Source organism: Hoplias malabaricus, chromosome 7, assembly GCF_029633855.1.
Source record: "Hoplias malabaricus isolate fHopMal1 chromosome 7, fHopMal1.hap1, whole genome shotgun sequence".
NCBI lineage: Eukaryota > Metazoa > Chordata > Actinopteri > Characiformes > Erythrinidae > Hoplias > Hoplias malabaricus.
This window is the reverse complement of record NC_089806.1, coordinates 25,109,730-25,124,548: the sequence shown is the minus strand read 5'-3', so window position 1 is coordinate 25,124,548 and position 14,819 is coordinate 25,109,730. Positions and strand designations below refer to the sequence as shown.

General features: G+C 37.4%; 2 protein-coding genes across 6 annotated transcripts in view; one reads left to right on the top strand and one right to left on the bottom strand.

The window, feature by feature from the left end:
• The window catches only part of fryl (furry homolog, like), a 108,910-nt gene extending 102,447 nt beyond the window's left edge, over positions 1–6,463 (bottom strand). The window contains exon 1 of one of the 2 annotated variants that reach the window (XM_066677605.1): positions 6,445–6,463. The gene's annotated coding sequence lies outside the window, so the exon portion shown is untranslated. Of the gene's footprint in view, positions 1–6,205 lie in introns of both variants that reach the window. The other variant, XM_066677604.1, reaches the window with a different exon arrangement.
• A 926-nt stretch (positions 6,464–7,389) lies between these two features.
• On the top strand, positions 7,390–13,523 carry ociad1 (OCIA domain containing 1). Of its 4 annotated transcripts, none has more exons than XM_066676839.1 (9): positions 7,390–7,450; positions 7,556–7,652; positions 8,414–8,498; positions 8,618–8,671; positions 8,813–8,860; positions 9,377–9,509; positions 9,999–10,213; positions 10,588–10,743; positions 12,759–13,521. In XM_066676839.1, the coding sequence occupies exons 2-9, from the start codon at positions 7,605–7,607 to the stop codon at positions 12,794–12,796; spliced, it is 777 nt and encodes a 258-aa protein (XP_066532936.1). In that variant the 5' UTR covers positions 7,390–7,450; positions 7,556–7,604; the 3' UTR covers positions 12,797–13,521. The 4 variants fall into 4 exon arrangements, with proteins under 4 accessions (XP_066532936.1, XP_066532937.1, XP_066532938.1 ...); XM_066676840.1 differs by having other exon boundaries at positions 7,448–7,466; positions 12,759–13,522; XM_066676841.1 differs by having other exon boundaries at positions 7,450–7,652; positions 9,999–10,108; positions 12,759–13,523.
• The last annotated feature ends 1,296 nt before the right edge of the window (positions 13,524–14,819 follow it).

Below are 14,819 nucleotides of genomic sequence, written 5' to 3'. Positions count from 1 at the left end.
TTCACAATATCTTTGAAGTAAACTTAGAAACTGCTGTGCATACAAAAACACCCACCCTCATCTTTCTCTAACCAGTCTACTTTTACTTAGAGAAGTAATATTTTTACATTTCAAAACTTTAAATTCTAATACTGGTCAATGTGACCAGTCAACCACAAGATAAATGATTCTCTCTTTCGAACTCCCTAACAGCTTCTACGTTTCAATGGCTATTGTTAATAAGGGAGAAGAGACTGAAAGCAAAATTTTATATGGGGAGGGCAGGGGGAGAATGTGTGTTGTGCTGCTGTACAGAGCCATGACTGAGAATGATCCCTCACAGCATTAATTATGTACTATGTTCCAGTGCAGACTGATAGAATTTCCCTGCTGCAGGTCAGTTTAGAGCTGAGTGGACTTGCAGTCAACACTGCAGCAGTCCTCCTGCTCAGTAACTCCCCCAGGGACAACAAGTCAAGCATCAGGTATCATTACACACCTCGGCTGAGAAAGGACAACAATGGACATAACTGGAACACTACTAAAGAAAAGTTGTGCAAAGCTGTGTGACACTAAACTGGAAAAAAGGAATCATGGGTTTTGTTGCTTTAGGGAAAGCTAGGAAATTATTCTAAGGATGCAACAATGAGTTCACGAACGGATATCTGAGTAACCACAGATAAGGTTTGTGTACACACACACACACACACACACACACACTGCATTATGCAGAGGAATATTTAAAACATGTTTCATCTTTCAAAAACTGCCAAGAAACAAGTAAAGGATGTTTTCATATACATAACAATTTCAGATGGTATGCTACCGAGCTAAAACTACAATAAAATCAACAATGCTGAGTTTTTGATCAATGTAACATTTGTATGCCAGAAAATCAAATTCAAAATAGTGAAGTACCTGACTTTCTCTTCTTCCAATTTAGTACAAAATAAAAATGTGCTAAAGCTAATCACAGGTACAAAACTCAGTAAACCATTATGCTGTGTCAGCAGTCCACAGGTATTACAGGTGGGGGAGTTGTTTATTTTTTGGTGAGGGACAGTCTGGCCATTTTTTTTTCTTTTTTTTTCTCCATGTGGTCCCAAAGAAAGTTTTGTTGCATATGTTTAAGGAGCATGGGTGTCTCATGTAAGAGCAATGAGTCACTGAAAAGCTGAATTTACAAAAAGGGAGTAAATTCTATGTGGGAGAGTCTTTTTACTATAACAAGTGTCATAGTTCTAGTAACAAAATTAAGAAGCAGATTTTGGGCACCAAATGAGGTAAAGAAAATAAATGATGCATTTGTGATTTTTCTGTGAATGTTTACTTTAATTATGATATTGCAAATGGCCATTAATCTGCATGCAACAACAAACACTGAAAGGATTATTTGGTGTAGAGTAGTTATCCACATCCACACACACACATCCACACACCAGATGTAGTGCAAACATCTGTATGTCTGCATACACATTCCACAGTCACTGATACAGTTGATGCTGCAGCAAACTGTGTGTTAGCTTCAGAAGCTGGACCTCAGTAGTTTCTGGCTCAGAAGTCAACTCAACTTTCATTCAAGATGGTATATGAAAGTGTGATCATGTGAATATGTTACATTTACACTCTGAGCCTGCCAGTCACATTTCAGCTCTTACATCTCTAAACAAATTAGAAATTACACAACATGCAAAAGGGCAAAGGAGTCCGGAGGGTGAACGATGACCAATTATTCATGTTTGGCACCGAGCTGTGGGACAAAAACTGTGTTCACTGCACACAATAAAAAGCTGCTTTGTAAAAAAAAAATGCAAAGGTCCTTTGTGTGCATAAGTGAGACACCTACACTAGTCTAATCAGCCTCTCTGCTCCAAGTGCCTTTTGCCCAGCACCAGATGACACAAAAACAAAAAGCCTTCGTTGTGTCAGAATTTTTTTCTTCGTCCCTCACACCCAGGCCCAGAAAAAAAGTCTGTGTAGATTCAAGAGGAAGGAATGAAGAAATCCTTTCACAAGAAGCTGCAAAAAACAAACTTTAGGTCAGAGAGAGAGAGTGAGAAAGATGTACAGTGTAGTGTGCTGGGCTCAGCATTGGTCAGTTTAGCCATCTTGTGTGGCCAGTTTTGAAATATGATGAATGTGCATCGCCCCCTCCAGGGTGTATTCTCACCTTGCACCCAATGATTCCAGGTAGGCTCTGGACCCACCGCGACCCTGAACTGGATAAGCAGCTACAGATAATGAATTAATGAATGTGCATCACTGGACAATAAAACACACGCAACACATGTAGCGACTGTGGGAAATAAATAATTAAAAATGTAATGGCAAGATCAATAGAGCTGTCATAGTCAATTGAATACAACTGCTTGTAAATGCAGCAAAAGAGCAATAATTATCCAGCTATATTATGGTCATGTAGACTCAAGTTCTCCTACTGGTCTCTCTTATGATAAACAGTCAAATGAGCACCCATTTTTCAGTGTTCTTACCTCTTACCTAGTTTACCTTTCTGTGGTTTTTACTTTTTGGAAAACAGAATATTTTATTTTTTTTAAATAACAAGTACTTCATTCTGTTACCAATATAACCAACAGCCAAACCACAAACATCAGCTCACGGGAGTATATGATTGCTGTGAATAAGGAGGTGATCCAGTCAGTCAGATGATCAAGTAGTGAAGTAGTAAAATAAAAAAAAGGGCATAGAACATTCAGCAACCCCCCTCAAATACTACACAGGATCTCTAGTTCCAGTTAACCGTATAAAAGCCACAGAATAGAATGGCCAAAACTGATGTCTGTATCTTCAAAAAAATATATTTTAATAAAATATATTTTCCAAGTCTATGAAACCTCCTTCTATAAAACCATATGATACTTTATAAATTGTTGTCCAATAAAAAAAAACATTCATTCATTATCTGTAACTGCTTGTCCAGTTCGTGGCATGTCCAGAGCCTACCTGGAATCATTGGGTACAAGGCGGGAATACACCCTGGAGGGGGCGCCAGTCCTTCACACGACAACACACACTCACACCTACAGACACTTGAGTCGCCAGTCCACCTACCAAAGTGTGTTTTTGGACCGTGAGAGGAAACCAGAGCACCCGGAGGAAACCCACACAGACACGGGGAGAACACACCAAACTCCTCACAGACCATCACCTTGAGCAGGACTCAAACCCACAACCTCCAGGTCCCTGTAGCTGTGTGACTGTGACATTACCTGCTGCACCACCATACCGCACTCAATAAAAAACATGTGTCTGCTGAAATAGTAACTTTAGAGGAGAAGGCGAAAAAAAACTTTCAATGGAAGTGAATAAAAAGATTTGATTCCAAGTATTTTTGGAGCATTTCTATTGGTTCATTCATCATGAAATGTACACACAATGTGAAGGACAGCTGCTGTCTTCAAATGTTGTAGTAAATTAAAAATTTGCAAAAATTTAAATACATATTTTTATTGGACAGTGATGACAAAAACTGTTGCATTGGGTAGTTCTCGTTTATATTTATAGTTGATCTGCAATGTTTTCACTTATAGAATTCTTACAGCACAGTTTTCCTGCTGTACATTATTTCACATTTTATTTGACAAAGTAATCACCTGTTCAAATGCCAGGGGAAGTGGATTTGAATTTAACAGAGAGAAGTGGCGTGTGTATAGAAATACTGCCACTGCTGCTTCAGAATTTTATGAGATGTCAGGCTGAGAACATTTAACTTGAAACGACTGGCTTTTGGCTCCTCTAATGATAATCAATCAAACTCACACTACACTGGTGTGAGTGAACCTTTAATGCTGCGTTTTTTAAATGTTCTTTGCACACTGCTGCTGCTGAAAATACTTCTAGCGGAAACACTGCATGTGTCGCTATAAGTAAAGCAGAGGCAAATATTGAAAATGTGTTTAAAAATTATTCCAGCACTATTTAACCATTTACTACTGTGAGAAATAACAACTTATCCAATTCATGGGTCTCAGTGGGTCTGGAGCCGACCCGGAGTCACTGGGCGCAAGTCCACAACCTGGAGGGGTTTTTGTGTTTTTGGACCATAAGAGGAAACTGGAGCACATGGAGGAAACCTATGCAAACATGGGGAAAACACACCAAACTCCTCACAGACAGTCACCCGGAGCAGGACTTGAACCCACAACTTCCAGGTCTCTGGAGCTGTGTGAGTGTGACACTAAATGCTGCGCCACCATGGCACAGTAGATTAACCTTTATTTAATCTTGGGGTACATCAAAGGAGAGATTGATTTTCAGGGTAACTGAACATTTAAGCATATGCTAAGAACAAGAAAAAAATTCTTGACACAGGAGACTTCAAGACACTGTTCATGTGCATCAATATTTATGAAATCATTTTGATATGCACATTCCTTGGATTAATTTTATACTTATTAGCCACTTTGACAGATTTTACACACACAAAAAAAGTCCCACTTTCTTGATGTGGTCATGTATAAAAACTTCAGAGAACAGCCGTAAGTAAGGAAATCACCTAAACCATAGCTAGTGGTTATGGCCTAGATTGCACGTTTAGCCCGGGGCCTGTATAAACACGCTTATGCCAAATGCAAATATGTAAGTATACAAATACAGTCATTTAGCCAATGGACTATGTTTACATCGTTTCAGCTCATTCACCTGAATGAGTAATACTTGTACTTTAACAATAGTTAGAATTAAAGAGGTGTGTGGTTTTTCACAGTGCATTACTCTGCTTGTTCCTGTTGAACGGCCCCTAAATGTTGGCTGCTTATCACATTCCAAATGGTTGATTCTGCATTGTGTAAATACTAAAAATCACATTTTAATACCTAAATCAAATTTTAGAAGTGTCATTCAAAACAATGTATGCATGGATTTTAGATAGATTACATGCAACTGTACTAAAGAATCATTTTATTTAAAAATGTGTAGAGTTTAAATAAATTATTAAAATGTCAACCAACTATCAACATGGAAATATATCAACTATATTTTGTAGATATCCTCCATGTGCCCAAAAAATTGTTAGTCCGTTTAAGTTTATTGCCAGCTAAATAACCTGCTTTTTTTTTCTTTTCTGTACTTTTCTTTGTGTGTTGTCACATCGTGAGCAAACTATAGTTAAATCTAAGCCGTTTTTAAAACATTATAGGATTTTTCATGTAAATTGCTTCTAAAATATATGTCATGTTCATAAACAAGAGGTGAGTATTTAGGAGATCAATCGTTGGCCAGAGGGAGATTACAAGTTGTAACTTTTAAAATGCCCATTAATTAATTACAGGGACTAATGGCTTAATAATCTTATAATCACCCATGTAGAAAAAGAAAAGTGGAACAAGCAGCATATGAAGACGTTAAAATGTACAGCACGCTCTATAATCTCAGGTGCTGAGAACTAGGACTGGGTCAATTACCTCAATGACTCAATGACAACAGCGAGCCAAAGTACAAGTAGCTAAAAGTAAAATAACCCCTTATTAAATGAACTACGGATAACCAACACCCAAATGTGGAACACTGCTAAAATCTCCGATACCCTCTGTACTGTACACACTTTTCGACAGTACTGTGGAGAAAGCTAACGTTAGCTAACCACAGTTCACACGCCAAAAATATCTAGACTTCCGACTGCTTTTCAAAACAACTCATAATCAAACAGCCGGCCACACTGTCCAGTGAATAAACCCAGTTTCCCTTTATTCCCTGGGCAGCAGATGTTTATGCCAAATCAGACTATTTAGCAAACCTACAACTGTGTGTAAGAGTTACAACTAACGTCAACATTTAGTGGAAGAAAATAACCGAGAGCGCATTGCTGCGTGAGCTGGTACTGGCTGCTGGCAGGCCACCCAGCTAAAATGCTGAATTTATTTACTGTGAATTAGGTTGATTATCCCAGCTTTCGGTACCATCTAAAAATGCAGCAACAACTCTTACTGTAAGTGCTGCACAGTTTAAAGTGAAACAGTGGAACGAGGACACGAAACTCAGATTCAATTGGTTCAAAGCAGTTTGAGAGATAAGAGCTCAGTTCAGTCACCCTGATTTTAAACTGAAAGACGCTGCATGTCTTTGTTAACAGGCAGAAAGATTGTCAGTTAAAGACAAACGTGATTGTAATTTATTTTAAATGAGCCCAATGTCATTTTTATGCCGCATGCTGCAGTGTGTCGAGTAAACGGCGAGAAGCCTCTTCTCTAAAATCGGCCCTTCTTACCTCTTCGGTCGCTGTGCTCTTTTTCCAGCTTAGCTTAGCCTACTCGACTGCTTTGAAAAATCCGTTGACTTGTTCAATCCACAGATGCTTCCCGAGCGTCAACACTTCCTGCGACAACTAAAAATAGCTATCTTTATTTACTACTTTCTAATGCATGTTTATCCGTCTTCTTTTCATTATATTATGCTTTTTCTATCGTTTAAAACACATAAAACTCGACGGACGACGAGTGTACCCACCTCCTTGTCCGTCAGATTGGAGCAGCCCGAGTTAACGGCATCGTCAGTCCTCGGGTCCATCCCAAATATCTCACTACGCCCTACGAAGTGCAATAGGAAGCGATTAATGGTTTACACCCAAACAGTGCATAACGCGACTACAGATTACCCGTTTGGGAATTACCCACGAGTGTACGCTTCTGTTTTGGATGAATAGTGCACAGTTGGTTGTCTAGTGCAGTGTGTGATGACATACGTTGTGCACTATTTAGGAATAGAGGATCATTTGGGACATACCCTCCTCTCTGATAGGAGATGATCACCGTCAGGACCGCAATACTTAAAACCAGCCCTCCTCGGCCTAAGATTGGTCCATCACTGTTCACACGTCATTAGACCTAACGCTGCTATTGGTTGCGTACTCCGTAAATCAAAACTTACAGTTCAGGAGCTGACTCTATTGGCCGTGAGCGCACACATCGTCGCAACTATTTTTATATACTTTTTATTTCTTTGCAAATTACAAAAAACACAGAAATTGCACAGCACACCTAATACATAGAATGAAAAGCACAGTAAAACATTGCAAGAAAATATAGTCTTGCAATAAGTGTCAGTCTCTATTAATTTGTTACTATATTTTATACTGTAGTAAAATTATTATTATTATTATTATTATTATTATTATTATTATTATTATTATTATTATTATTACGTCTCTTCACATTTACTGAACTGTGAATGTGAAGAAAAAATAATTTGCACCAAATCGTCCTCAGGCTTAATTTCCTGCCTTTTAACAGGCACAACGATTTGCAAAAGGAATGTAACGCAGATTTATCGATTTTATACGTGTCCATATATGTGGGTGTATAGAAATGTTTAATTGTGGTTTCTGTGCGAGTCTTAAGGCCATTTGTGTCAGCGCTCTTGTAGATCTAGGCTGTAGGTGGCGATGTGTCCTGATATAACGTGGACTATTCGTGAGAAAAGCAATGAAGTAGCTGGGTTCACTTCCAGGTCGGAGGTAGAGTTGTGTGGAGGTCGTGTGTTTTACTGTCTCATTGAGTGTATGCCAGTCTAGAGAAGGTTTAACCGGTTTATTCTTTTTCCACATTATATTCTTGAACAGTTCTCGTGTTGTGGGGCACGTGGATCTTATGAATTAGAGAGAGGGAGCAATGTCGCAAACGTCTTCGGGATTTAACTCCCCACAGCGGACCACGCAGGTAAGTGGACAGTAGTAAAAGAATAAAAACTACTAGTAGTACTACTTTAAACAATAGTTGTGAGATTTACAAGCACCTAAATACAAAATGAAAAATGCAAAAAAAAAAAAAAAAAAAAACACATATTAGTCTCCCATTTAAGGCTTTATAACAATTTGACCAGATGTTATTGAATCCTTGCTGTAGTAATATGTATGTGTACTACATAGTACTAGGTGTGTAACTTCAGTATGGCCGTTATTTCATGTTTCCTGTGTTTATCATTTCATAAAATTGCTGCATGCATTACAGTAATGATTCAACCAACACTCAGGTTCAGGATTATCCGTTTAATCTGTAATCTTTCCTGTTTGAGTGTAGACCTAATCCAGACAGTTAATGCAGGTAATGAGCCTAGCTCAGAAATCCTCGTCCCCACTTTTCCTCCTAAAAATGTCATGGTTTTAAACTCATGTTCAGTGGTCTGTAAAGAAATACACCCTCTACTAAAGTATAACTAAAATAATAATATAAAAATATGCAAATTTGATGTTGTTGTTGTTCTAAGGGAACCATAATTCAATTTCTTTAACTTCCATTGAAAGAATAAATTAAGAATTTTAGTTCCTTCTCCTGTAAAATGTAATTTTTTTGAGGTAGAACATTTTTATTCTGGAAGTGACTTTATATTCTTTTATTGAGCAATAATAAATGTAGTGATCAGATTTTTAATTTCTAGTTTAATTTTCTTAAGTTTGTATTGTGTTCTGTTTTGTTTCTAGGGTCCTTTAGGGGCAGCATATATTCCCACTGAAGATGAGAAGCGTGTTTTCAGAGAGTGTAATCGTGAGAGCTTCTGGTACCGATGTGAGTGATTTGCAGTTCTAAAGATCATCTTTATATTACTGTGATTACTTGAAAATAGACAGGCATGGAAGATGTTTATCTGTCTAATTCCGCATAATCACACAGTTTTCCAATCTCAGCTTTGCCATTGTCGGCTATAGCCATTGCAGTCACTCAGGTGATGGTCTCCAGAGGTGAGTCTATGTCCTTTTCTCCTATTTTAATTATTTATTTTTTAAATTGTCTCCGTTGATGCATCATTTTTGTCTGTTTTACTGCAGCTGTTTTGAATTAATTCATTCTGAAATTTTTATTTTTTTCCCCTCCCATCTCAGGTGTTCTGTCCCCATCCCCAAGATTTGGGTCCCTACCAAAAGTTGCCTGTAAGTATTGGGCATATTTTACATCAGTCTCCTCACTGTGTTCCTGGAGAATCACTATGTTTCACATTTGTGTCTTGGCCCTGGTTATATTACACTATGTCATAATTACTATGGACAACTCACATAATTAGTTCATTTAAACTACTTAAGTTGCATGATACTAAGATCTCTATGTTCAATGCCAAGCATGGAATTGCAAACATGGAGTTGTATTCTTTGAAGTAAGTCTAGGTTGAGCTTGAATGGTATTTCTGAGCCGTAATAAAAGACTGGCTGTTCTGACCTGAAGGTTGGTGTGTGACAAAGCTGAGTTGTATTGTGCAGTGTGGGTTGGATGGAGGGTAGCTTGCTATAGTGGCTTGTGTGTCTTATCATATGTGAATTAAGGGTAATAGCAAAGAAACTTCTAAATTGTGCATGGCAAATGTCCTCCAGGGTCAGGTTTAGGAACAAATAATTTTTTCCAAGCATACTTTTGTATTGTATGTATTGCATAATGTATGTATTTGTGTGCAGTTGCTGGCTTGTTCGGGTATATGGGAGGAAAGCTATCTTACATGAAAACTTGTCAAGAAAAGTTTAAAAACCTGGAGAATTCTCCACTTGGAGAGGCGCTCCGGCAAGGAAACCTGCGCCATGTACGCCCCGAGTAAGAACTGGAATTATTCTCATTTAACTTCACTGTTCTTATGCCAACATTTTATATTTTATACAGTGCTGTGAAAAATGATTTGCCCCATTTAATGCTTTCAGATCATCTGCATAATGTATCAAACATGGAGTACCACAATGAAGTGTATTTAGCCTGAACTGCCTCTTTAAGGCCCAGCCACAATATTTCAATGATGTTCAAGTTAGGCCACTATTTAACTGTGGTTTAATTCACTCACGTTACATTTGCTTTATATTATTTTTTTAATATGTAAAAGAATATTTATATATTTAAGAATATATTTCTTATAATATATTTAAGTTATATTTAAGTATTGTGTGAAAGGAGAAGAAATGTCTCAGTTTATCTGTGAATATTTGAGGTCAATTAATTTAAGACAGCACAGTATTTAATTTGACCCAAATCATGATGAAATCTGACTCAATTTATGGTAACTCACTTGGGTTTATACTTCTGTTGAAATAGAATGAAGCAGTCCGAGTTTGAAGATCCTAATTCGGCAGCTCCTCAGCAGCCAGGGTTTGAGGCAGCAAGTCAGCCCACAGAGAAGCACAGCTCTCACCCAAATCCGTACAGTAATTACTCCAGTGATTATGCATATAGTAGCCCTTCTTCTTCATATGATCCAGCTCCTTTCAGCCCTGCACCATATAGTTCAAGGGAAGACATCATCCCTCAAGGTGAAACAGTGGAACAGCTTAGTTGTTACATGCAGTCATCATAAGTAGTCTTTAAATCAGTAATTTGATGAAAAATACGTTTACACTATATTCATTTTCAGGATAAGAGGAAAGCCATTTCCAATTATATTATTGGTCTAGTCTTCTAAGTAAGACGGCTCTCTGTGCCCATCCATGAACAATATTCTAGCCAAAGCAGGCATCTGGAAGCTGATATAACAGAATTGGAACTTGGAACTCTCCTCAAAACTTTTTGTCAAAAACACTCACTAACTATAAGATTAAACTTCACTTCACTCCACCATTCTTTAGAGAGTACTGAGCTTTTTGAGTTTCAGATGTTCAAACTAATGTTTACATTTACTGTTTTGTAGCTTCTCCTTACCAAGAAGAAGATGGTCCTAAGAAAAAGGCAGTACTGTATGAGGAGCTGCGCAGTAAAAACAGGGAGAACTATGAAGTTACTCTCACACAGAAGGCAGAAACACTTCTTAAACCACAAGCAGAAGTGACAGCACCAAAGAAAGAAGGTGAGCTGTACTTAAAGGAAATTATCACTGCTGCATTAAGATTGAATATTTTTCTCTCTGTTTTAGTCTGTAGTGACCAATGATCAAAACTCTACTTCATTAATGCACAATTTTTCTAGGGAAAGACACATTCAACAGCAGATGCTTTTTTAGATTGAAATCTGAGAGGTTTGGAAGCCAAGTCAGCTTGAGCATGTTCCTTAAGCCATTCCTGAACACTTTTTGCAGTGTGGTGGGGCACATTATCCTGCTAAAAAAGGCCACTGCCCTTAGGAAATACAGTTACCATTAAGGATTTTGCTCTGCAAACAATGTTTAGATAGGTGATTGGCCTCAAAGTAACATCCACATGAATGGCCAGGTTTTCCCACAGAGCTTTGCCCACACTGCATCCATCAGCTTACCTTTTTTACATGGTGCACCCTGGTGCAGTCTTTTCCCCAGATAAGGGACACAAATGTTCCTGGACATTTTTTTTTCTTCAAGGAAGGGGAATGCGATCACTCAGTGTTTTTTTTTTTTTTTTTTTTTTTTTTTTTTTTTTTTGAGAAATCTGTGTAAAGAAAGCTCAGTTTCAGTTCCTTACTGGACGTAATTAAAGGCTAGACACAGACATGAGCAATTTGGATTTTATTATAAAAAGGGCAAAGTGAAAATGAGAAAAACGAGCCAACACCAAGCCAGAGAAATACTGCAAAGCCCAGAAAGACTAAATCTAGAGGCAAAAATAGAGAAAAACTAAGCAAGAATTCTATACACATGAAGACAAAATAGAAGAAAACACTCGGTTGGAAGGAAAATGTGGCCGTTCTTCATACAATTACAACCCTAAAACAAGATTTAACACAGCGCCACCCCTCCATCACCTACTGCTACAAGCCCCCGCCGTGCTGTTTTCTGTCTTCTGTTAAAGCACATAACTGATATTAAATTGACCTCTTCTCATTTTTATTTCTTTCAAAAGGCTTATTGCCCATCAATTTTATGTTCTTGTAAATGTATAATTGTGTTGAAAACCTTCAGTTTAGACCTAGTTACATGTATACTCTCTATAAATTGTAGTTATTATTTTAGATTCTGCGTTAAGCCAATTCCAAGTAAATGAAAACAACAAAAACATGCATAAATTCAAGCAAGATTTTGTCAAATGCCTGCGGAACAGAGGAAGAACCAGTGGCACACGTTTCTGTGGTAAAACTCATAGGTGGTACTTGGAGGTTTTGGTTTGATAATGGATTTTACTTGGTCTAAAAGGTTTGAGAACCACTGGTTTAAAAGAAAACATGATTCATCTGACTAGGCTGCAGTATTCCATTGCTTTGTGATCAAGTTATGATGCCCATGTGTAATATAAGCACTACCTTTGTGGGATTTGACCCACGGGGCTTACATTCACTCACTCATGCACCAGTGAGCCTTGGGCACCCATGATCCTGTTCACTGATAGTCCTTTTTTTGATAACTACTATCCACTGCCTACCAAGAACACCACAAAACACCTGATATTTTCTGAAAAAAAAAACATTGACATCAATTTGTCCCCATTTGTTCTGCTTTTAACACATCTTCAAGATCTGATGACTTGCTGTCAAATATATCCCACCCCTTGACAGGTGCCACTGTAACAAGATGGGGTTATTTTCTTCAACTGTCAGTGGTTTTAATGTTGTGGCTCTTTACATTGTATTTTCTGAAACCCAACTAATAAAACTAAATTAATTTATTAATGCATTTGTGGTGTTTAAAACAGCACCTGTTCACTAGTTATTAATCGTGTTTTGGTTTTTTTCTATATAGAAGTAGGATAATTTAAACAGTACAGTATTGTACTGAATTAACTTTGAATTCAGTGCATTTGCATTGATTTTTTCAGACTGTTTAATGACAGACGCGGTGGTAGATGCAGGGTTCTTTACATTTGCTTTCATAGAGATGTGCAGGTTATTTATACATTTGTGTAATATGAAGAATAATGAGTTTTGCATTATAGCTTATGTCTTTTTATCTCCGTGCAGTTCAAACGAATAAGTATGGTGATACGTGGGAAGAGTAAGACCACCCCAGACCTACAGCTTCACTTTGGTTCCTGTGGGATGTGAACAAGGAAACCGTTAAGCCACTGTGGTGCAATGCACCATATTAGATATGTATTCTACTATAAATTTGCATTGGCCCAAAACAGAATTTCAATGAATAAATTCCTATTTCAAATATTAAAATATTTACAGTGATATTGGTGTAATCAATCATTTTAGCTATTATTTGGTTCTGGATATTAGCATAATTTCATAGTTTTAGAATGTGGTTTGTGCACCATAGAGAACAATGTCTTAGATAAAAGGGTGGTCTCTAAATTGCCTCTACTGCTAATAGAAAACATTCAGTGTCTCAAACACCATGCTTTGTTCTGTTTTTTTCTCTTGTTCGTTATTTTTTTTCAAGAAGAGCTAGCCATAAATGTGCTTCAATGGATTTATTTTTTTATTTTTTATTTTTTTTTTTTGACACAAAGGCATCATTTAAATGCATTCAGACACAAATGTGATGATTACAGCTTTAACCAGAATGGATGTTCCCTTGCCTAAAATGCAGTGTGAGTAATTTTGTCAGTGTAATATCAGTACTGTCATACACATTATGAATGTATCATTTGCTCCGTGATTACTGCTCCACCACCAGCAATGAATCTAAACTTCTGAGTGATTGTGTGGTATAAAATTGCAAAACTTGAAAAACATAATACTTGTTTAATAAACACATCACTACAAAATGTAATTGGTTTCTGGAATCAATTGATGATTTTTGTATCTTTGTCATTAAAATGATTGCAATACTTAAAAAAAAAAAAAAAAAAAAGTACTGAAACGTTAAGTTAGTGAAATCATGTGGTAATTATAGCCTGGGATTTCAGAAGGATATTATGTCCTTCTGACAACTAAGTTTCACTACAAATAAATTATCTTGTTGAAATTCTTACAGACACAGTAATGTGAGTGGCTGGGTTGTTACTGACGTCTGAGAATTTCATGTCAATAGGACCTTTAGAATATATTTATTTAGAAAAATGGTGATGGGTTCAATACTTTTCACCTGCTGTAGCATATGTGTATAAAGACAACATTGTTTGGTTAGGCTTACCTCACAAAGCCAGGGTGTCTAAATTCAGCACTGGAACTGATCTGTGTGTGTATTTCTCTCTCAGACTGAATAACATACCCATTGGCCAGAGCATTACTATTTTTCCTTTTACACTCAGTGTTGTGTGCTTTAAGGCAGTTGGTGCAGAAGTAGTTTTGCTCTTGTCCTGCAAATTACAAACCAACCTGTGGTCTTTTTTTAATAAATATTCAGGCTACAAAGAGGCAAAGAATTGAAAGCATCTTTAATGAGCAGCTTCTACACAGGGGCTCGTTTTTGACAGGGGGAATACGTAAAACTTGAGTCTCCTTCGTCTTTTCATCTGATCTCTTCATTGTGTGAATGAAACTACAGCGATATTAGGTTCTCTTTACTATTGTTTATTCCTGCCCCTGACCTACAAATATGTCTAACATAATGTGTGGGTTCCAGTCAACATTCATTCCCCAAACACTTTAGCCTGTCCCTCACACTACCCAGAGGAAACCCACACAGACCGAGACTCAACACACCTTCCCACAGATAGTGACTATAGGTAAACTAAACGTACAACCCAAGGATTGCAGTTATTTAACAGCAACGCTACCTGTACTGCCACTGTGCTGCACCCATTTACATTATTTAAGCAATTTTTAAAAATAGAGACACGTGGAAACGGTGTAGAAATAAAACGATCAATGTACATTAAACCGGTTTAATAATTGCTTATTGCGACCTGAACTTCATAAACTGGTGTTTGAGTAAGCCCAGTGAACTTGAGAGAAATAGATTGTAAATGGATGTGGTCCACAGCGCCCCCGAGCGGTGAGTAAATTGCTCCCATTGTTTTTCAGTCTTTATAAATGAGTTAAAATTGGGAGTTTGAAGTTTTTGTTTTTTTTTTTTTTCTGGCCAACGTTGAGTAACATTATAAGAATTAAAAGATTATTTTACATCTT

Excerpts from the sequence above, each read along its gene's own strand:
- ociad1 (XM_066676840.1), top strand. The coding sequence starts at position 7,605 with ATGTCGCAAACGTCTTCGGGATTTAACTCCCCACAGCGGACCACGCAG. Across the intron at positions 10,214-10,587 it reads GGAAGACATCATCCCTCAAG|CTTCTCCTTACCAAGAAGAA; the intron begins GTGAAACAGTGG and ends ACTGTTTTGTAG. Across the intron at positions 10,744-12,758 it reads GACAGCACCAAAGAAAGAAG|TTCAAACGAATAAGTATGGT; the intron begins GTGAGCTGTACT and ends ATCTCCGTGCAG.